The following is a 23423-nucleotide window of genomic DNA, read 5'->3' as shown; positions in this document are numbered from 1 at the left end:
AAGCTCCACTTTTCAAGTGATGGTGGATCCATTGTGGGTTTGGGGCCAGTGTTCTGTCATCACGTGGACTTAAAGGTCATGTGCTCTTTTGTGATCTAGTGACTGTTACAGGGGCAGTGAAATGTTGGTGGGATTTCTATCCCTGTAGGAATGTCCTTGTAGATTGTCCACTTTTGATGCTTGTGCAGCGCCGTGAATGCTGAGACTACATAAATGCAGAGGTTTGCTCTGACTTTTGGAAAACCATGACAAATCTCTACTCACTTCCTGATTCCAGAAGAACTTCCGGGCCAAAGCTTTGACAGCAAAGGCTACTTTTGTGGAGAAGAAACAATGCCTGTATATGAGTCTGTGTTCATGGAGGACGGGGAGACCACCAGAAAAATAGCACTGGAGACAGAGAGACCACCTCAGGTAGAGGTCCACGTTTGGACCATTCGAAAAGGTGAGCCAGACGACATTAATCTCTTGTTATTATTTTTATTATTTTTTTTTGTAAGGGGGACACAGGGAAGGAGAGGAAGGGTCATCTTCGTTTTTCATCTTCGGTTTCTTCAACCTGTTCCCCTGTTTCAGTCAGAAGATTTCCCATTTGCTTAGAAATGAACACATGACTCACACAGTTGCTATTGTGCCCTTTAACTGTGTCCTGGGCTAAAAAGTAAGTATTGACCATAGGGGTTTGTTGTCTTTCTCACACAACCAAGGCTGGAGGAGTGGTTCTTAACCCTGGCTGCACATCAGACTCATCTGGGAAGGTTTTTATATACCAAATGCCTGATCCTACCCACAGAGAGTCTGACTAATTGTCCAGGAGTAGGGATGGGCTTAAGGGTTTGTTCAGAAAGCTCCACAGGTGATTCTGGTATACAGCCGGGATTGTAAACTTCCCAAATGTAATCTACTATTGTTTCCAAGATGAAGCTCAACAAACATGAAAATGCATTCATTCAGTGCCAAGCAGAGTCTCGAATCATACTGAGACCTCTTGCCTCAAGAAAATTATAGTCTCACTGGAGTGGCAATCCCAGGCATGAGGTCCCATTCCTTTCCTGATTACTCCCATTGACTACCCAAGAAAGCTACGTTCTGTTCATTGTGAACCTACATCTATTCAAATCATCCCATAGCTACAAGACTAAGGCTGATCTAGTCTGGTCAAGTTTTCAAGGAATCCAAGTGTAGAGGTGACATTTCAATTTGGAAATAATGCACATCCTTTTGCAACTGGATCCCACCTAAGGCTCAAGAGTGCTCAAACTCGAGTAAGTTTCAGCATCACGCAGGGTGCTAGAGTGAGACACAGCTACCTTGCCCCATCCAAGAAATTTGAGTGCAGTCAGCCAAGGGGAGTATCTAAACACTTGTGTTTCTAACAAATAGTCGGATGCTGCTGCTACAGGCAGTACTTGGACCCATCTTTTAAGGAACAACTGCTCTAGTATTTGTGGACCATTTTTGTCTCCCTTCTTTCTCAAAAGAACAGGAGCTTCTCTGTACCCCTTTAAAAATATGCTAGAACACACATATAAGGCTCAGCACTGTTTATTTTTGCTTTTGACCTAGGAATGTTGGTTTGCCATCTCTTAACTCTTTAGCTCCTTAGTCACCAGGACTAAGCACTGTTCTGTTGGCTCCCCTACTGGCATTGCCCTACAGAGAGGTGTGGATGCTTTTCAACTGGTTACTATCACCTCTAAAGAGCCTGTTGTACACAACACTGGGTCATCAAAGATCTGTGCATGCTGGACAGAGGAAAACCCAGGTTCCATGTCCACTGCTCCCTGTAGACCTCTGGAGGATTATTTAAGTGGACTGGTAACATTGCTTCTTAACTGCAAGGCAGTTTTCTATTGTTCACATGTTATTCTGATGAAAGCTATTTGGGCAAGGTTGAGACTGTGGAAGCCCGGTTATTTTCACTCTGCCCATTTTTATAAGGGAAAGCGAAAGGAGCTATGATTGTTTCCCAAAGGAAAATATGCTTTCTGGGGAGTTTAGGAAGTGGGATGGCTTCTCCATTTACACAAATGACCCATGTGCAAAGCCCGCTTCAAGTTCTCACTGCTGAGCCAGGGGGGCCGCCCAGTGGCTTGGCAGGGACATAGCCAACTCAGACTGGGGTCAAGGGCAGAATATCTAATACTGCCTTGGGCTACAGAAACTCCAACCAGCACCCATGCTTGATTCCCCGTGGCTTTCCCCAGGAAAGGGTCCCACGGTCAGCAGCTCTGTCTCCCTTATCTCCATCCTCTGGAGAACCAGGGGGAAGGTCAGTGAGCCAAGAAAACAAAAGCAGTCAATGATAACCCTCGAGTCAACCAAGTTCCTGGTTAAGCACATTACACAGCCCAGCTCGAGACTCCTAAGCCCCAGTAATGAGATGATATGCTTAGCTCAAGCAGAAAACAGCATTGCTGATTCCAGATAGCACCTGACCACTTGCCTGATTTTTCGCTTGGCCTCAGGCATCCTCCAGCACTTCCATATTGAGAAGATCTCCAAGAGGATGTTTGAGGAACTCCATCATTTCAAGCTGGTGACCAGGACAACGCTGAGTAAGTGACAACTGTCTTCACCTCCTTGGAAAACACATCTAGTGTTCCACGTCTTGTCTCCCCAGCTGAAGTACCGGCTGTGTTCTCACTGAACAGGAGCAATGCTCCACATCAACTTTAGAGAGACTGTTCTCTCTCTCTCCTCTGGGTTATGAAACCCAGCGTCTTGAGAGGTTCCGAGGTCTGGCCTATCCAGATGTGGAGACCTCACATCTGGAAAGCTATGACCTCACTGGTGGGGCTGAGAGAGAGAGAGAAGATGACTGCATATCGATTCTTGGGTTGTCTCAAAGTTCTGTTTGACTCCTTGGAACTGCCCTGGGTGGTCATGTGTCTTTAAAAGCACTCAAGCCTACTAGCGATTCTCCCTAGGCTTTCTAGGCTAGGTGGAGCCTGGAACTAGATCCTGCTAGGCACGGGGAGGGTGGGAGGTGGGGGGAGGGGTGAGAGGCCTTCTAAAGGAATAAAAGGCACAGAATTTCTATCCATTGGGAATTCTAATGGGTGAGACAGAACATGCAAGTGCGTTCATTATGAATTAGTATACTTCTGAAGAGTTAAATACCTAAGTGTTCAGGGGAAACTGTGAAAAACAATGAGATGAGAGCCAGGTGTGCTTATTCAGGGAAGAGGTGGGTTTTGAAAGAGAAGGGTGTGACTGGGCAACAGGTCAGGAAATCAGTCCAAGGAGAGGGTACATCCTAAGAGAAGATTCAGACAGGAGCAAACAAGAAATGTGGGTGTGGGTGATGAAGAATCACAAAGGCCACATGGGTTGCACAGAAAGGTGAGACAAGCTGGAGGCAGGAAGTAGAGGGCCTGGAAGAAGCCAGTGAGTTGAGATAGCAGGCAAGGAGCATGGGTACTTGCTGCAAACTTATACACAGTGTATCAAGTGTATGAAGATGGTGCCTTAGAAAGATGTTTCTTGGCTCTCAGATGCATTTATTAAGCATGTATGACTTTGAGAAGCCATATTCTAAAGAAGCCAGTTGTTGTTGTTCCATTGCTCAGTCACATCCGACTCTTCATGAACCCATTGACTGCAGGACACCAGGCTTCCCTGTCTTTGCTTGCTTAGATTCATGGCCGTTGAGTCAGTGATGCCACCCAACCATCTCATCCTCTGTCGCCCCCTTCTCCTGCCCTCAGTCTTTCCCAGCATCAGGGTCTTTTCCAATGAGTCAGCTCTTCACAGCAGGTGGCCAAAGGACTGGAGCTTCAGCTTCAGCATCAGTCCTTTCAATAAATATTCAGGATTGATTTCCTTTAGGATTGACTGGTTTTATCTCCTTAGAGTCCAAGGGACTGTCAAGAGTCTTTTCCAGCACCACAGTTCAAAAGCGTTAATTCTTTGGTGCTCAGCCTTCTTTATGGTCCAACTCTCACATCCATACAGGACTACTGGAAAAACCATAGCTTTGACTAGATGGATCTTTGTTGGCAAATTGATATATATGCCACACTAAGAAGTTGTACTTGATCTCCAGACCAGAGAACCCCAGTAGGGGTTTTTAAGCAAGTGAATGATGCATTCATATCTGGATTTCAGAAAGTGGTACTTGCTATATAGGGTGGAAAGTGGGTTTCTAGCGAGAGAGCTGGTGATTGTCTGTAGGAAGCTGTTAGACTGTATTAAGTCAGTTAGACAGAGGAGGAGGTGTCCCTGTGAGGGGTGGAAGTTACACCATCAAGATCAGGAGCAAAGAGAGAAATGAGTTTAGAATGACTCCAATATTAGCAACTTTATAGATTGAATGTAGAGTAATACCATTCACCAGTAGGAAACTGGAGAATGAAAATTGGTAAAAAAAAAAAAAAAATGAGTTTTATTTGGAACATGTTTGAAGTCCATCTGAGGAGAGTTTTCCAGTAGGCAGCTGGACATAGGATTGGTAAGGTCAAGTGTTTATTCTGCGGGAGATGAGTAGACAACTAACTGGACGGTAGGAGAATGCAAATGGAGTTGGAAGTTCCTGTGAGTCGGGAATAAAGGAGGCAGAGTCTAGGATCCCATGATCAATAATGTGACTTTTGAAATTATCAATTAATTTCAGAGAACATATTTTTGTTCATACTGTGAGCCAGGCATTGTGCTAGGCACTGGGGCACTTGGAAGATGATTTAAGCAAACTCTTCCCATCACAGTTAGCACTGGGGGTGTATAATGGAGGTAGATGATGTGTTCCTCTGTGTGCAGCTGAAGGCAGTGAGTGATGAGATGATCCTGCAGGGTCACCTGGGGACAGAGAAGTGCAAGCCTGACCCTGTGTATAATGTGCCTGTCAGATTCTGGTGCACTGCAGGGCTTCGATGGAAGCTGCTTTCTTACATGACCCATCTCCCCTTTCCCATCAAATCTGAGAGACTAGGGAGAAGTGAAGAATCCAAGTGAGAGAGGAGCAGCAAGATGGGAGGCTATAAGGAAGGGGGGACATGATCTCCTGTGGTGAGAGAAAGAAAAGAGGTTCAATGTCAGTTCTGGATTAAGACGAGCTTGCTGACCTTGGACAAGAGGTTCTCCAAGTGGCAACATTATGGGGATGAAAGGAAGACTGACGAGGGTATGCAGGTGGGCATTTTGTTAGGAAGCCTATTTGCCAGAGCAGGATAATAGCAGGGGAAGGAAAATCATGCCCCGGAGGGACCGGGAAAGTTAGAAAAGGGATGGTTCAGAGACATCCAGTGGTTTCCAGCGCTCAGCACACGGTACACGCTCAAAACCGCTTGCTCGGTTAGCATGACTGGAGGGAGGATGGAGAAGTTGGTAGGGACACATTGGAAATGTGGACAGTTCTGGGGGAGGGGGGAGAAAACAGGGACTGGAAGGGGTTAGGGATGCAGTTGTGTTCACCCAGAGCAGAGAGGGGTCCCCTGGTGGATGTGATACTGGAACTCTCTGCAGAGCCATAGGAGCAGGGGAGGCTTGCTAAGGGCGGGATGAGGCCAGCATGTGGGCATAAGACAAAGCAGAGGGGAGAGTTGTTTGTTTGTTTGTTTTGTATATACTAATCAAGTTTAATGACAAGTCAATTAAAAAAAAAAAGATTGACTCAGTCTAAAATATATCAGTAGACAAAGCAAGCACTATTTTACCAGTTCTTTGCGAAGGGCCTTCAAGTTTTTATGTTCTCATTCTTAGCATTTAGTATCCATTTAAATATATCTAGAGTGCTTTTATTGTAATTTAATGTATTTTTTACTTGGAGGAAAATTGCTTTACAATGTTGTGATGGTTTCTGCCATATAACAATGCAAATCAGTCATAATTATACATATGTCTCCTCCCTCTTGAGCCTCCCTCCCTTCCCCTGCTCTCACCCCCCTAGGTCATCACGAGCGCCAGGATGGGCTCCCTGTGTTATACAGCAGCTTCTCACCAGCTATGCATTTTACACATCGTAGTGTATGTATGTCGATGCTACCTTCTCCATTTGTCCCACTCTCTCCTTCTGTCACTGTGTCCATAAGTCTGTTCCGTCTGCATCTTCATTCCTTCATTGCAAATGGGTTCATCAGTACCATCTTTCTAGATTATATATATATATATATATATATGTATATACATGTTAATATATGCTCTTGGTTTTTCTCTTTCTGACTTACATCACTTTGTATAACAGGCTCTAGGTTCATCCACTTCACTGGAACTGAGAGGGGAGAGTTTTTGACAAAGGGTGGCAGGAATAAAGAAACAAGCAGTAAACAATCAAGTAACCCAAACTAATATTCAGGCCTCAGAGAGTAAGCCAAGCCCCAGGAATGCACCAGGTACAGGTCCCCAAAGTGCCTTATTTGACCTACTGCCACCTAAGAGCTAATGACCTGATGGTGAAGCAAGTCCTAAATGCTAACTAAATAGACTGTAAAAATCCCAAGAATAACACTTAAGTTTTACTCTTGGGACTCTGACAAATGCTGTGTGTTGAAATGAAGACCCTGTGACCCATGTTCCATATCTGTCCCCAGGAAAGTGTTTCAGGGTCTGCTTTGCTGAAAGTTCGTGAGGCCTGTCTTCGAGCTCCCCTGGCGGATCCGTGAGCATTCAGGGAAGGCATGGGGGTGTCAACTCTGTTCCTCGTTGGCTCTGCCCTCCTCTCACGTCTCTGGGCCACTTTGTGTTTGCCTTTTAGGCCAGTGGAAGATCTTCACTGAAGGAGAAGCCCAGATCAGCCAGATGTGTTCCAGTCGTGTGTGCCGAACGGAGCTTGAAGATTTGGTCAAAGTTTTGTACCTGGAAAGGTCTGAAAAGGGCCACTGTTAGACAAGACAAACAGTATTGGATAGAGGAAAGCAAGAAAACTTAAGCTGCAGCTGGACTGCAGGCTTACTTTGCTTAAGTCAACAGTGTCCTAAAACCCCAAACTCAAATGCAGTCAATTATTCACGCCGTGCACAGTATAACTTGCTCCTTTATTGGAGTGGTATGTCAGCCCTTAAACATCTCCTCCAAAGAGACTAGAAGAGTTTTGAATTCTCTGTGGGAGGAAGAGGGCTAGGACGCCACAACACTGCTCTAGTGTCTGGGAGAATCACATTTCTTTACAGGTTAAAGAGTAAACAAAACCTCTAGAAAGCTATTCCAGTGAAAGAAAGAGAAGGGAATTTCTTAGTAGGAGTTCTTTAGTACAGAGAAAATATTAGTATGAAATTCTTCTCTTTAAAATTTAGAATGACTTCCCATATTCACACACACACAGGTACACATACACATGTGCATGCGCGCACACATACTGAACTACAGCCTTCATTCTGAGGCACGACTAGTGTAGACTCTCCCCTTCTTTCCCTTGCCTGACTCCTAAGTAACTTGGAGGCAGTTGGCACCCAGGAGGATAAATAAGCAGTTGTGAGCAGAAGGCTGTGCCCTGGGTCTATGATGTGGTTGTTGATGGCACCGATTCTGGGAAAGAATAAGAACACCATTTCATGGCTGCCTTCACTCTGAGGTGGAAAAGAACTTTTACCTTATGGCACCACTTCTCTTTTCACCCTAAACCTCCATAAAGAAGTTAGAATTGAGTAAAACTTTTAGAAACTGAGTCTACATAAAAGAAAATAATTATTTAAGGAAAGAGTTGCTAGAAGTCAGCAAGGTCAGCCATGTGTTTTCAAGTTGACAAAACTCACCAATTAACAGCTCAATCCTCATTTACTGTCCTGAAGTCATAGTTCTCTAGTCCAAAAATTTTGGTTAAATGATGAAATTCTAGAAGCTTCTTAAAAGGGCAGTTTCTCTTCTCCAATTACAGGAGTTGGTTTTTACTTGGCAAAGGGACTCCGTCCTCCCAAGCTTCAGTTAGGAGAATTATCGCTCACTGGGGGAAATGGGGATTCTGATACCAATCCTTATCCTAAGCCCTCCTACCATTCTCCTCTCATGCACCAAGCATGAACCTGAATCATGGATCCCAGTGAGGGCTGCTCCAAAAATGTCTCTTTGCAGCCTAATACCAGAGCCCAAGTGATCCATTCTGAGGGAAAACTATAAATTCTCCACAGTAGGAATCTCAAACCTGCTCTCTAGGTTTATCTCCTCAGGGGGGCCTGGATGAACTCTAGTGAATACTTAAATATTAAGGACCAAGAAATCCCATTTTTCCTACTCTGTGACCATAGGTAAGATGAACATTTTTTTGTTATTTGACACCAATAGGGAAAAATGTAAAAGGTCCAGTCTTTATGGCAACCTGGCATAAAGGAGTCTGTTCTCATCAAAGAGACACAGAGGCCTGGTGGCCAGGCCTTCAGGGGACCAGCCTCTCAGACACATTGTTCTCGAGGAGGGGAGGGGAAGGAAGGAGGACATTCAGAGTATTAGTGGTGGGGGTGGGGGGGGGTTGAACATTAAGCAGCTGCTGTCTCCCACCCAGAGGTGGCAGTATTTCCATAGCATGGAAACAAGTCATTGGATCCTAAGTCAGTGGTGATTCCCCTTCTGATGACTCAGCCCCAAAACCTTCCCACCCAGGTGTTCTCTGAAAGCTCAACCTGAAGGGAACACCCAGGGAGCTTCCCTAGATAGACTGTTGCCTGCAGGCGCCGGGACACACCTTGGCCAGGCGCCGTGTGAAGCAGGAGCTGGGGTGCTGGGCGAGGCCAATGTAGAAACCCTCCAATGTTGAGTGTTGCAGAGAGAGAGAAGAGGCCGAGCCGCCTGTACTTAGTAGAGAGGAATGGATGTGGTTCTTCTTGTGTATTTATTTGTACCATAAACACTTGGAACAAGCAAAGCCCATAAGTACCACTTAGCAGCTGTAGCCATTTTCTAGTTAACTCATGTAAACAAGTAAGAATAACATAACAGTATTACCCTTTCACTCTTCTCACAGGACATGTACCTAAATAGGGTACTTATTTATGTAGTCACTGTATTTCTGGATTTTTAAATTAATAAAAAGTTCATTTGGAAAAATCCTGTGCAGGAATGTCATGTGACTGAATGACTCTGGGCAGCACAGACCTTGGGCTGGGTAACTGGTGATGGAAGGGCCTGGCTTTTGCACACTCAGCCTGACACCCCTCTCACACTACAGCCTCATGGTTAGGAGTGAGAACTTTGCAGTCAGATGACCTGGGTTTTTAATCCCAGTTCCACACTTAGCAGCTGTGTCAGTCACCCCAGCTATAAAATGGGGATGATAGTGGTACCATCGACCTTTGCCTGCAATCTTGCAGTGAAATTTAATTCCGTCAGTTCATGTTAGGTGATTAAACTAGTGTCTGGTACATAGTGAGCATTTACTCATGGCCATGAATGTTCAAAAATGGCATGGCACTGAAAAGGGCCATTGATATATGGCTTCTATTTAGGCCAAGACATTTAAGAGCCTGGGGACAGAAGGCCATTGACATGGGTTTCAAGAGGGCCTTAATTTTGATCTGCTGCTCAGTGGCAAATTTGCATAGGGAACAAAGTAAAAGTATTGTCACATATTTCCATCCAGACTAGTGAAGTCACTCAGTCATGTCTGACTCTTTGCAACCCCATGGACTGTACCTACCAGGCTCCTCTGTCCATGGGATTTTCCAGGCAAGAGTACTGGAGTGGGTTGCCATTTCCTTCTCCAGGGGATCTTCCCAACACAGGGATTGAACCCGGGTCTCCCGCATTGTAGGCAGACGCTTTTACCATCTGAGCCACCAGGGAAGACTCCATCCAGACTAAATTCCCTCAAACTCTTAATACCAGCTAAATTAATGCTATCACAGAAGTCAACATACAAGAGATCTGCAATGTAAAATTATGTAAGGTCAGAAAAGGAGACTGTGTTTAGTTGCTCAGTCCTGTCTGACTCTTTGCAAGTCTTTGGGCTGTAGCCTAACAGGTTCTTCTGTCCTTGAAATTTTCCAGGCAAGAACACTTGAGTAGGTTGCCATTTCCTTCTCCAGAGGATCTTCCCAACCCAGGGATCAAACCCCCATCTCCTGTGTCTCCTGCATTGCAGGCAGATTCTTTACCCTCTGATCTATTGGGGAAGCCCCTTAAAAAGGGTATGTGTGACATGGTTAGATAGCATCAATGGACATGAATTTGAGTAAACTCCAGGAGATAGTGGAGGACAGAGGAGCCTGGTGTGCTGCAGTCCATGGGGTCAAAAGAGTTGGACATGACTTAGTGACTGAACAGCAGCAACAGTAAAGGACACACTGGTGTTAGCAACACAGAGGTCAGTGGTGGTGAAATACTGGGGAAGTGATAGGAGTAGAGGCCAGAAGTGAGTAGGGAGATAAGCAATTGGAAGCAGCAGCTTGAGGCAACCCTTGGTATGCTGTGTTTAGTCACTCAATCGTGTCTGACTCTTTCCAACCCTATGGGCAGTAGCCGGCCAGGCTCCTCAGTCCATTGGATTTTCCAGGCAAGAATACTGGAGTGGGTTGCCATGCCCTCCTCCAGAGGATCTTCCTGACACAGGGATTAAACCTGTGTCTTCTGCATTGCAGGCAGATTTTTTTTTTTTTTTTTTTACTCACTGAGCCATCAGAAGGTAAAAGAAGTAGCAGAAGAAGGATATGAGGTCAAGGGAAAATTTTTGTCTTAAACATGGGAGATGCTTGGCCATGTCTGAATATTGAAGGGAGGGATCCTATAGAGAAGAAAAGATGGAAAGTGATGGGAAAGTCAGGTTAACTTGCTGTTTGGGTTGCATGAGATGAGAAGCCACAACCCCACACAGAGCCCTTGCCCATAACCCAGACAAATTTTTGGCCTTTGGTTTCCAATCCCTTACTGTGAATTAGCTACACCTAGTTCCCATCATCTCTCTTAGCTTGGTCCCACTTTATACCTGACATACTTTCTTCTGGAATGATGGGCTGTAAATCCCAATAAACGCCTCCATTGGGGGAACCACATAAACCAGACACCTTGGTTTCACCTGGCACACTATCATTTCCCTGATCACCCACATCCAAATTTCACCAAGTCCTACCCATTTGATCCCCTAAATATAGCCCACGTTTGTTACCTTTTGCCCTTATCTTCCTCTTGCAGGGTCTTTTCCTTCCTATAGTTTTTACTCCCCTCCTCCAAGGGAGTCCCAGGAATCTCCTAAGATCCTCTCATATGGGTTCAAGGACAAGTCCTGCCTGCCACCACATTACCCACCCTTTTAGTTTTTTCTTGCTTTGGCACTCCTCTGCGAGGGGCACTACTGGAAAAAAAGATGGCTGTCTACTGCCTCCATCAGCACATCTGTCCTGACAATCACCATGGCCACCAGCTGTAACATTACAGGTGGGTGTGCCTTCTGCTGGCCTGGAGGTGCCACCATATTGGTGGTGTTCTGGAGCCCTCAGTGTTCTGCAGTGCCACAGTATCCTGTGCACAAGTGGGGAGAAGACTCTCCTCCCTCCCCCCGCTCTGTTATACCTTGTCACCTTATGCTAAAACAGTTTACACCGAGTTGGTGAGTATGTCTTGTGTAGACCAAAGCACAGTCTGCTTGTGCTCGAGTCTCCTGGAGTTTTTAAGGAAACAAGCCTTTAATAAGCCCTCTAGTTTCTACTTTCAGCTTTCCTCAGGGCTCAGTTGCCAATATGGAGAGGTTCTGCTGAATACAGGCACCCTCATTCTATCAGGCTGCAAGGCTATGGCATACTTTATAAATTAAGGGTTTGTGGCCACCCTGCCTCCAGCATGTCTCTCAGTGCCATTTTTCCAACAGCATTTGTTCATGCCTTGTCTTTGAGTCACATTTTGGTAATTGTCATGATATTTCAAGCCGTTTCATTATTCTTACATTTGTGATGGTGATCTGTGGTCAGTGATCTTTGATGTTACCATTGTAAAAAGATTGCATGTGTGTGCGCTCAGTCATGTCCGAATCTTTTGCGACCCTGTGCACTGTAGCCTGTCAGGCTTTTCTGTCCATGGGATTTCCCAAGCAAGAATACTGGAGTGGGTTGCCATTTCTTTCTCTAGGGTATCTTCCTGACCCAGGCATGGAACCCACATCTCCTGTATCACCTGCACAGGCAGGTGGATTCTTTACCAGTGTGCCACCAGGGAAGCCCATTGTAAAATGGTTACAACTCACCAAAGGCTCAGATGGTCGTTAGACGTTTTTACCAATAAGGCCTTTTTTTTAAAATTAAGGTATGCACATTGTTTTTTTAGACATAATGCTGTTGTACACTTAAGAGAATACTCTACAGTGTAAACAAAACTTTTATGTGTACTCTGGAACCAAAACAATTTATGTGCTTTGCTTTATTTGCATATTTGCTTTATTGTGGTAGTCTGGAACCGAACCTGCAATGTCTCTGAGGTCTGCCTGTGTAAGCATGTAAGACAGATGTGAATCTGTTCCCTTCATCCCTCTTTCCTTTGGTGCACATGCACTGCTTTTATTCCCCAATGAATCCATCATGCAAACTGACTTCAGGGGGCCCATCCCACCAATCTGCCAAACAAGGTCTGATATCTCTGAATCCTCTAAGCAGAGGAGAGAAGTCCTTGAATGCAGAGCCCTGGCCATAGCATGCAGTCTCCCAAATAGTTCATATGCATTTACAACTTTGTGCCTTTGTATATGTGTTCCCACCACTAGTATATTCTTTCTTCTTCTTTGCCTGGCATCCTACTCATCCTTCAAGACCCAGTCCAAATGTCACCTCCTCCCTGGAGTCTTGCTTGCCCCCGAGTAGTTTACCACCGTTTTCCATTTCTCCCTATGCACTCTATCCTCCAACATGCCAGATCCATTTTCCAGATACTTACTGGGTCCTTACTACTTCTGTGTCTTCACACACAGCTCCATTTTCCTGGAACATTCATCCTCTGATACTTCTACTTCACAAACACCTACTCATTTTTTAAAACTCCTATTGCTCATCTCTGATCTTGTCCACCTCTTTCAGGCACAGATAATTGTTGCCCCAGGAAATAACAACCAAAACACTTACCAGCCACTGTAGTCATCAACTGACATGCATGTTTTCCCAGTTAATCCTCAGCACAGCCTTATGTAATAGTTACTATTACTGACCTTATTTTAGAGATAAGGACAATGAGTGCCTTCACCTTTTGCATGCCTTCATGTGTTAAAATGTGAAGCATTTGCCCAGCTGCAGTCTCCCTGATGAGTCTGGAGAACTCCAAGAGGGTAGGGACCCAGTGCCCAGCACTTCAAAACATTCAATAAATATTTGCCAAGTGAATAGTCAATGTGATGAGATACTTTCTCCAGTTGGGAAAGAAAGCAGTCTGGAGATTAAATATCCAGGGGCAAGGCCAGCCTTCAGGACATTTTCTCTGTACCTAGGGAAAATGATGGAAGTAAAGTCCAATGTTGTGAAGAACAACATTACATAGGAACATGGAATGTTAGGTCCATGAATCAAGGAAAATTGGAAGTGGTCAAACAGAAGATGGCAAGAGTGAACATCAACATTTTAGGAATCAGCGAACTAAAATGGACTGGAATGGGTGAATTTAACTCAGATGACCATTATATCTACTACTGTGGGCAAGAATCCCTTAGAAGAAATGGAGTAGCCATCATAGTCAACAAAAGAGTCCAAAATGCACTACTTGGGTATAATCTCAAAAATGACAGAGTGATCTGTATTCTACAGGCAAACCATTGAATATAACAGTAATCCAAGTCTATCCCCCAACCACTAATTCAAAGAAGCTGAACGGTTCTAAGAAGACCTACAACACCTTCTAGAACTGATACCCCAAAAAAGATGTCCTTTTCATTATAGGGGACTGGAATGCAAATGTAGGAAGTCAAGAAACACCTGGAGTAACAGGCAAATTTGGCCTTAGAGTACAGAAGGAAGCAGGACAAAGGCTAATAGAGTTTTGCCAAGAGAATGCCCTGGTCAGAGCAAACACCCTCTTCCAACAACACAAGAAAAGACTCTACACATGGACATCACCAGATGATCAATACTGAAATCAAATTGATTATATTTTGTGCAGCCAAAGATGGAGAAGTTCTATACAGTCAGTGAAAACAAGACCAGGAGCTGACTGTGGCACAGACGATGAACTCCATATTGACAAACTCAGACTTAAATTGAAGAAAGTAGGGAAAACCACTAGACCATTCAGGTAAGACCTAAATCAAATCCCTTACAATTATACAGTGGAAGTGAGAAATAGATTTAAGGAACTAGATCTGTTAGAGTACCTGAAGAACTATGGATAGAGGTTTGTGACATTGTACAGGAGACAGGAATCAAGACCATCCCCAAGAAAAAGAAATGCAAAAAGGTAAAATGGTTGTCTGAGGAGGCCTTACAAATAGCTGTGAATAGAAGAGAAGCAAAAGGCAAAGGATAAAAGGAAAAATATACCCATTTGAATGCAGAGTTCCAAAGAATAGCAAGGAGAGATAAGAAAGCCTTCCTCAGTGATCAGTGCAAAAAAATAGAGGAAAACAATAGAATGGAAAAGTCTAGAGATCTCTTCAAGAAAATTAGAGACACCAAGGGAACATTTCATGCAAAGATGGGCACAATAAAGGGCAGAAATGGTGTGGACCTAACAAAAGCAGAAGATATTAAGAAGAGGTGGCAAGAATACACAGAAGAACTATACAAAAAAAGATGTTCATGACCCAGATAAATACGATAGTGTGATCACCAACATAGAGCCAGACATCCTGGAATGCAAAAATCAAGTGGGCCTTAGGAAGCATCACTACAAACAAAGCTAGTGGAGGTGATGGAATTCCAGTTGAGCTATTTCAAATCCTGAAAGATGATGCTGATAAAGTGCTGCACTCAATATGCCAGCAAATTTGAAAAAGGCAGCAGTGGCCATAGGACTGTAAAAAGTCAGTTTTCATTCCAATCCCAAAGAAAAGCAATGCCAAAGAATGCTCAAACTACCACACAATTCCACTCATCTCACACACTAGTAAAGTAATGCTCAAAATTCTCCAAGCCAGGCTTCAACAGTACATGAACCGTGAACTTCCAGATGTTCAAGTTGTATTTAGAAAAGGCAGAGGAACCAGAGATCAAATTGCCAACATCTGCTGGATCATAGAAAAAGCAAGAGAGTTTCAGAAAAATATCTACTTCTGCTTATTGACTATGCCAAAGCCTTTGACAGTGTGAATCACAACAAACTGTGGAAAATTCTGAAAGAGATGGGAATACCAGACCAGCTGACCTGCCTCTTGAGAAATATGTATACAGGTTAGGAGGCAACAGTTAGAACTGGACATGGAACAACAGACTGGTTCCAAATCTCGAAAGGAGTACGTCAAGGCTGTGTATTGTCACCCTGCTTATTTAATTTATATGCAGAGTACATCGTGAGAAATGCTGGACTGGATGAAGCACAAACTAGAATCAAGATTGCCAGGAGAAATATCAATAACCTCAGATATGCAGATGACACCACCCTTATGGCAGAAAGCAAAGAACTAAAGAGCCTCTTGATGAAAGTGAAAGAGGAGAGTGAAAAAATTGGCCTAAAAACTCAACATTCAGAAAACTAAGATCATGGCATCCCATCCCATCACTTCATGGCAAATAAATGGGGGAACAGTGGAAACAGTGATAGACTCTATTTTGGGGGGCTCAAAAATCACTGCAGATGGTGACTGGAGTCATGAAATTAAAAGATTCTTGCTCCTTGGAAGAAAAGCTATGACGAACCTAGACAACATATTAAAAAGCAGAGACATTACTTTGCCAACAAAGGTCCATCTAGTCAAAACTATGGTTTTCCCAGGAGACATGTATGGATGTGAGAGTTGGACTATAAAGAAAGCTGAGCACCGAAGAAATGATGCTTTTGAACTGTGGTGTTGGAAAAGACTCTTGAGAGTCCCTTGGACAGCAAGAAGATCCAACCAGTCCATCCTAAAGGAGATCAGTCCTGAATATTCATTGCAAGGACTGATGCTGAAGCTGAAACTCCAATACTTTGGCCACTTGATGCAAAGAACTGACTCATTAGAAAAGACCCTGATGCTGGGAAAGGTTGAAGGCAAGAGGAGAAGGGGCAACATGGGATGAGACAGTTGGGTGGCATCACCAACTCAACGGACATTAGTTTGAGTAGACTCTGGGAGTTAGCGATGGACAGGGAGCCCTGTTGTGCTGCAATCCATGGGATCGCAAAGAGTTGGATGGGTCTGAGGGACTGAACTGAAAGAAAATGAATAAAATCTGGGTTAACAAATACAAATGAAAAAGTGTTTGCCTTGCAAAATGATTTGCCATAGGTACCTTTTCTTTTATTTATTTTATCAACATGTATATTTTTGTTAAGTTGATTTACAATGTTGTGCCAGTTTCTGTAGTACAGCAAAGTGATCTAGTTATACACACACATACACACACATATTAGTTTTAATATTCTCTTCCATTATGGTATAAGGTATCTTTTAAAATCACTGATATATATTAGATTTACACATAATTTTTTTTTAGTGCTTAAAGCAAGATGTCCTTGCATTTTTGGTATCAGCCTCACAGCTGTGAAGGATTCTTAGACTTCAATATTGTAGATGATAAGTGGTATATTTCTATATATACTATCTATAGAGTAATATAAGATTTAGACAAACTATAGGCAAATAGGAATAGGAGTACGTCAAGGCTGTATATTGTCACCCTGCTTATTTAACTTATATGCAGAGTACATCATGAGAAACACTGGGCTGATGAAGCACAAGCTGGAATCAAGATTGCCAGCAGAAATATCAATCAGCTCAGATATGCATATGACATCACCCTTATAGCAGCAAGTGAAGAGGAACTAAAAAGCCTCTTGATGAAGTGAAAGAGGAGAGTGAAAAAGTTGGCTTAAAGCTCAATATGCAGAAAACTAAGATCATGGCATCTGGTCCCATCACTTCATGGGAAATAGATGGGGAAACAGTGGAAACAGTGTCAGACTTTATTTTTGGGGGCTCCAAAATCACTGCAGATGGTGACTGCAGCCATGAAATTAAAAGACACTTACTCCTTGGAAGGAAAGTTATGACTAACCTAGATAGCGTATTGAAAAGCAGAGACATTACTTTGCCAACAAAGGTCCATCTAGTCAAGGCTATGGTTTTTCCAGTGGTCATGTATGGATGTGAGAGTTGGACTATGAAGAAAGCTGAGCCCTGAAGAATTGATGCTTTTGAACTGTGGTGTTGGAGAAGACTCTTAAGAGTCCTTTGGACTGCAAGGAGATCCAACCAGTCCATCCTAAAGGAGATCAGTCCTGGGTGTTCATTGGAAGGACTGATGCTAAAGCTGAAACTCCAGTACTTTGGCCACCTCATGTGAAGAGTTGACTCATTGGAAAAAACTCTGATGCTGGGAGGGATTAGGAGGAGGAGGAGAAGGGGACGACAGAGGATGAGATGGCTGGATGGCATCACCGACTCGATGGACGTGAGTTTGGGTGAACTCTGGGAGTTGATGATGGACAGGGAGGCCTGGCGTGCTGCAATTCATGGGGTCGCAAAGAGTTGGACATGACTGAGCGACTGAACTGAACTGAACAAAACTCTCTGTGAATAGACTCCCACATGGTATATATGAAGCCTTCACAAAATGGAGAGTACAACAGACCTAAGCTCTTGCTTAAAGTTAACGTAGACAATAGGAGTTCCAAGTCAGCTCCGATTACAAGCAGTCCCAAAACTAAGAATGAAATATTGGCCCCAAAATTAGACTCCAGCATGCATTTTCTTTTAGAAACATTATTCTGTTTGATGCTCATATCTCCAGGCCAGTCAACACAAGCCTCTTGAACCTTGAATGGAGCCAAATTATATAGAGCACTAATTAGTACCTGCTTAAACTCAGTCCTAGGGGCAAGGGCAGGGGGTATGAGAGAGGAGCAAGTGGGGGGTTTCCTTTCACTTTTCAGGGTGGGGCCCGTGAGAAAGGGGTGAAGAGCAGGCTCCAGGCAAAATCTCAAAGAAGGCGAAGGTTGTGCTTGCCAGCCTCCTCTCTCTTTCTGGGTCCCCGTGCTGTCATCCCCTCTTCACATTCCACTGTCCCATACCAGACCTACTTTGCTCCTCAAAGACACTTTGGGTTCCACCATTAATGACCTCACTCAAAAAGCAGAACCTGAGTTCCTTCAGGGCAGAAGTTCCTTCAGCACAGCTGCCTAGGCCTTCAGAAGGAAGCAGGTTCGGTGAAGTGAAGGAGAACTGCTCAATCCTCAGATACCTTTTCAGTTTTAAAGATTTTTACCTTTATTACCCTCGAAATGAATTTTTTCCATTACAAAATGACAGGCAGAGGGTCGGGGTGGCTGAAAACTTTTTAGCAATAGAGGCCATAGGAACAAGGGGTTGTGTGTGTTGGGTGTGGAGGCTGATATTTGGGGGGCTGGAGGAAGTAGACAGCACCAAGTAAGCAAGCCATTCCTACCTTTCCAGTCTGAATGTCTGCCTGATGAAACACTGCAGAAGGGCCTTTGGCCATTTTCAGTCCAGCGATCAAGATAGTCACCTCATATCAAAGACTCTGCAGAAGACCAGGTAGTATGCTTGTTTCTGAGCTCTCAACAGTGAACAAGAGAAACCTGGCATTTGTACACACCAAGGTTGCGGTCTACCAGAGAATACAGGCACTGAACACGTAATTCCAAGTGTGATGGGTGGGATGAAAGAATCAGTCCAAGGCACGCTATGAGAGTGCAGGTCATGGTGGTTTGCCCTCATCATGGAGGAGCAAAGAAGAAATGACATTAAAGGACAAGCTTAATGAAGACTTAGGAGTTGGAGTTACACACTGTTTTCATTTGCAGACAAGGTTTCACTGCTTTCAAAGAATTTCAACAAGCATTGGACTTCAGCATTGATTCTTGTGGTGACTCCTGTTACAAGTAGGTGCTCCTTACAGTAGGGTGAGTGGGGTAGCCACTGCAAGTCCTCCCCTATAAAGAAATTCCACCAAGGAAAATAGCAGAGCCCTAGAGGGATGGAACACAAGACAGGGAAATTTTGAAAGGAATAGATGTAAATCCGAAGTATTACCTGAAAAGTCAGCATTAAGTATGCCTCTCCACGGGGGAGGAGGGGACTGCTTAGGTTCTGGAGTAGGGAAAGTGACATAACAAAGTGAGAAGTATTTTATCCCTGACATTATTTAGGATTGCTGGTGCACAGTGATAACAAGTCTAATTTTTAGTCAATTCTATTTTTATTTTCCAATTCTCCAGACAACACACCCACTTATTGACTGCACCCCATGGACCACTCCCACTCCCAACCCCACCCCGCCTTCCCATGCCACTAGGTGGCAGTCAGACAGAGGTTGGAGTAAGGCAAACACAAAGTTTTCAACCCAGTTCTCAGGAGCCTTTTACTCTGCAATTCTAAGAAAATAAATTCTCTGGAGTACCTCTTGGGATATGGTCTCCTCTCAAGCAACTAACATCATCGTACACTTGCTTTGCTAATGCCAATGAAAGTACCACTTATGGCTCCGAGGTTATTGATGTGAAAGGAGAATTGAGGCAATCAGTTGGTTGTCAGGCAACCCAAAAAACCCTCCTGCAGGGACTGGCCAACTGTTTCCCCCAAATGTCTCTTTTGCTTTGGCTAGTGGAGACCCAGCCTGAGTGTGATTACTCTCCTGGATCTGAAACAAAGACACAGTCACATGGGATGGGATTGGAAAGGGCCAGATATTAACCCCAAGGCACAGGCAGAGGGATGCCTGAAGCAGGACAACAGGCTTGAGGAAGCTCTGATGCAATGTGATGGGGAAGGAGGAGGATGTTTGCTTGAAAGGAAAAGGTCAGTGGGTATTTGAAGTCAGAGCTGTGGCTATGGGACGCCCCGAAGTTTTGGAAAACTGAGGACACACTCCAAGAATATTGAGACATTCTGGCAATGCTGAAGAGGGAACCCCTCCAGAAAAACACAAGACAATTTGAGCTGATTAAATAGCTTTGGATAGAAAGTGGGACTCTGGGTTGGATGGGGTGGGAAAGATTTGCAAGCAAGTATAGGGGAAGGAGATTCTGAAAGAAAATGGAAAGAAGCTCAAAAGAAGTCTCAGGTAGCCTGCAAAAGTTTCAGGGTAGACACAATTCTCTCCTTGCCCTTCCAACAAACTAAGTGGGCAGATTTGGTCTTGGTCACGGCTCCCTCCTCCCTTTTAGCATACACCCTTGGTGCTCAGCATTCTCTTGTTTACATCTGTGTGTCTTCCAACACTGGAAGAAGCTGGAGAACATTTGGAGTTATACCAGCTAAACAATAATCCATCAAAGTTACTGTCATAAATACAAAAAGAATAAATTTCCTCAAGCACACATGGCTCCTGAAAAGCTGACCTTGTTAGCACACTAGAATTGCTTGGGGCCATTTTTGATCCCCTCCCTGCTTCCAGGGTAGAAATGTTCAGTTGCCTACTCTGAAGCAAGCCAATGAATTCACACTACTGTATTAATGACTGCAGACAAGTTGATGCCCTACTAAATGAAAATTTTGTACCCAATGAAGTAGGGTCATTATTTAACTTGGCTATTCCTCAACTCTTTCGAGTTCACATGACTTCTTTTGTGACTCAAAAGTCTCTGATTATCCCATGATGGAAGTTGTGCTTTCATATCTGCTGATTGAGAAACTATATAATGAAAAGTTACTGGGAATTCAGCTACATGTTTAGAAGGTTTTTGTGCTTCCCCGGTGGCTCAGTGGTAAAGAGTTCACCTGCAATGTGGGCGATGCAGTTTCAATCCCTGGGTTGGGAAGATCCCCTGGAGAAGGGCATGGCAACTCACTCCAGTATTCTTGCCTGGAGAATGCCATGGACAGAGGAGCCTCACAGGCTACAGTCCATAGCATCACACAGAGTGGGGCACAACTGAAGCCGCTGAGCATACACGCATGCACATACTTGATTAATCACAACAGCAAACCTGTATGGTTTATAAAGAAGTAGTAAATATATATGTAAGGCATATTCATCCAAAATAAAAACAATGCCTCATCCACAGGTGGATTTGCAGGTCCTTCATAACTCCCTGGTTCAGTTAACAGTTGTGGCCTCAGATTAAGAACCAGTGTATGAACCAGAAGAAATGATTGAAACAGTAAGTTTAATTGCTTTGAAAGTTTCATCCCAAGTGCCAGTAGGGTAGGGTGGTGCTTCTCCCATCTACCTCACAGATGTATTTTCCGTTGGAGGTCTGGGTAGGTCTAGTTAATTGCTTACAAAAGAAAAAATTTTTAAATGCTCATATTTCAGGGAGTCACCCTAAATGCTCATTTGGATGATTTCTGCAAAGACTAAAGCTTGAGGAACCCGGTGGAACACTCAAGGTTTGTCTTTTGGGAGCAAAGATGGCCCAACAATAGGCTACCAGTCAAAGTTTGACTATTGTCACAAACACCAAAATATTAAATTCCCCAAACAGAGCTAATAGACAAGAGCCACACAACTCAGGATATACTAGAAACTATTTAATTGTATACTTTAAGAGGGTGAATTTTATGGTATGTGAATTATGTTTCAGTAAAGGTGTTATCTTGGAAAAAACTCAACCACAAGTGTCATCAGGAAAATTGAGGTCAATATAGTTGCCATACTAACCTTCTCATATCTGAGCCCCTTGTATCTCTAATACCCAGAACCTATGAATTTAAACTGTCCTCAGCTCTATAGAAGGCTGACTTCTACTGATATCATTTATCTGATTCTGTATATTCTTAAAAGATGATGATAAAAAAATCAGGTGGTTAAAGGGAATGAAGAGCTTAAAACACTAGCACTAAAATCAGAGAACCTGGTCCCTAGAGTTGCTTAGGTAAATAATTTCATCTTTCTGAATCTCATCTTACTGTTTTATCATATCATTTGCTTCTGTCTCCTAACATTGCTTTGAGAAATAAATGAGTTCATGAACACAAAATGGTTAGCATACTACCTAGCTGATGCAGAGTGACCTACATCACTTGGTAATGCACAACTATTATATGGTAAATAATAATGGCCAGCAAAGAAGTTTGATGCAGGGAAGTCTAATTACTCCTCTTTGCTCTCCATAAAGGATTATAATAAAACAAGGGCTTAGATAAATCTCCTCCTCATAAAGACATTATTTATTAGCACACTAATAAAGACATTATTTATTAGCACACTATGACCAACACATCATGAAACCTGTTCCATAAACTTGATGAAGCCCCAGATCTCTGTCCTTTTAAGTGCTCTAAGAACATCCTTTTGAAAGACACAGCGCATATCCTCTAGCTGACATCATGCAGTTAGAAATCCTCCTCGATTAATGGCTGAGCACAGGACCCATTTGAGATCAAGTCATTCGTGTCAGCCTATAGAGGTTTTGATAGGGTAAAAGCCCTGGTGGATTCTTATATTCTGTTTGTGCAAAGATAAGGAGTGTCTTCAATTTACTATAGCTAATCCAGATATATTGAATACCTTTCATTCTACAAAGAAGAGCCCATTTCTAACATTCATTGTACTAGGACATTCGTTTCATGCAATCTGCTAGTTAAGAGGGAAGATACTCTGGAGGAGGGCACAGCAACCCACTCCAGTGTTCTTGCCTGGAGAATCCCATGGACAGAGGAGCCTGGTGGCTACAGTCCATAGGACCACAGAGTCGGACATGACTGAAGTGACCTAGCAAGCACACATGCCCTGCTAGTTAGGAAAATGTCAGTTCTTGAGTGATATATCTATCAATAGCAGAAGGATTTAGAGCTGCCACCTCTGTAGTGTAATTCTTTCTAATAAATTATCTATGGCCACCCTGGTCTATCCACTCTTAACTGTATGTTGTTGTTGTTCAGTCGCCAAGTTGTGTCTGACAATTATTTAATGCAAATAGAACCCTTCAGGATCCATTATCTCTATATCACAGAATTATGGGCAGAGTTCTTTGTGGTATTCTTTTATTTCTGTTTCATGTCTGTGGGTTCTGTAGTGATATCCACTCTCTCATTACTGATATTGGTACTTTATATCTTCTTTGGTATTGGTCAGCCTGTACAAAGTTTTGTCAATTTTATTGATCTTTTAAAAGAACCAACTTTTGGCTTCACTGACTTTTTCTTGCTTTTCTAGTTTTAATTTCACTGATTTATGCTCTTGTTTTCATTTTTTCCTTCTGCTTGTTTTGGTTTAATTTGCTCTTCTTTCTCTAGTTTCACAAAGAAATTTAGATTACTGATTTTAGATCGATCTATTTCTAATATAAGCATTAATTGCTATAGATTTCCTTCTAAGTGTTGCTCTAATTTCATCCCACAACTGTGCCATGATGTGTTTTATTTTCTTTCATTCAATTCAGAATATTTTAAAAATTTTCCCTAGAAACTATCTTTTTGACCCATGGGTTATGTAGAAGTGAAGTGAAGTTGCTCAGTCGTGTCCGACTCTTTGTGACCCCATGGACTGTAGCCT

General features: G+C 43.3%; 1 protein-coding gene across 14 annotated transcripts in view; it reads left to right on the top strand.

Annotated features, from left to right (window-relative positions):
• The window catches only part of CHRDL1 (chordin like 1), a 135033-nt gene extending 126060 nt beyond the window's left edge, over positions 1-8973 (top strand). For all 14 annotated transcript variants that reach the window (XM_061409474.1, XM_061409477.1, XM_061409476.1 and 11 more), the window contains 3 exons: positions 278-445; positions 2469-2558; positions 6692-8973. In XM_061409474.1, coding sequence (XP_061265458.1) covers positions 278-445; positions 2469-2558; positions 6692-6822 — 389 coding nt within the window. In that variant the 3' untranslated portion in view covers positions 6823-8973. The remainder of the gene's footprint in view (positions 1-277; positions 446-2468; positions 2559-6691) is intronic.
• The last annotated feature ends 14450 nt before the right edge of the window (positions 8974-23423 follow it).

Source organism: Bos javanicus, chromosome X (genome assembly GCF_032452875.1).
Source record: "Bos javanicus breed banteng chromosome X, ARS-OSU_banteng_1.0, whole genome shotgun sequence".
Classification (NCBI taxonomy): domain Eukaryota; kingdom Metazoa; phylum Chordata; class Mammalia; order Artiodactyla; family Bovidae; genus Bos; species Bos javanicus.
This window is presented reverse-complemented; position numbering and strand designations above follow the sequence as displayed.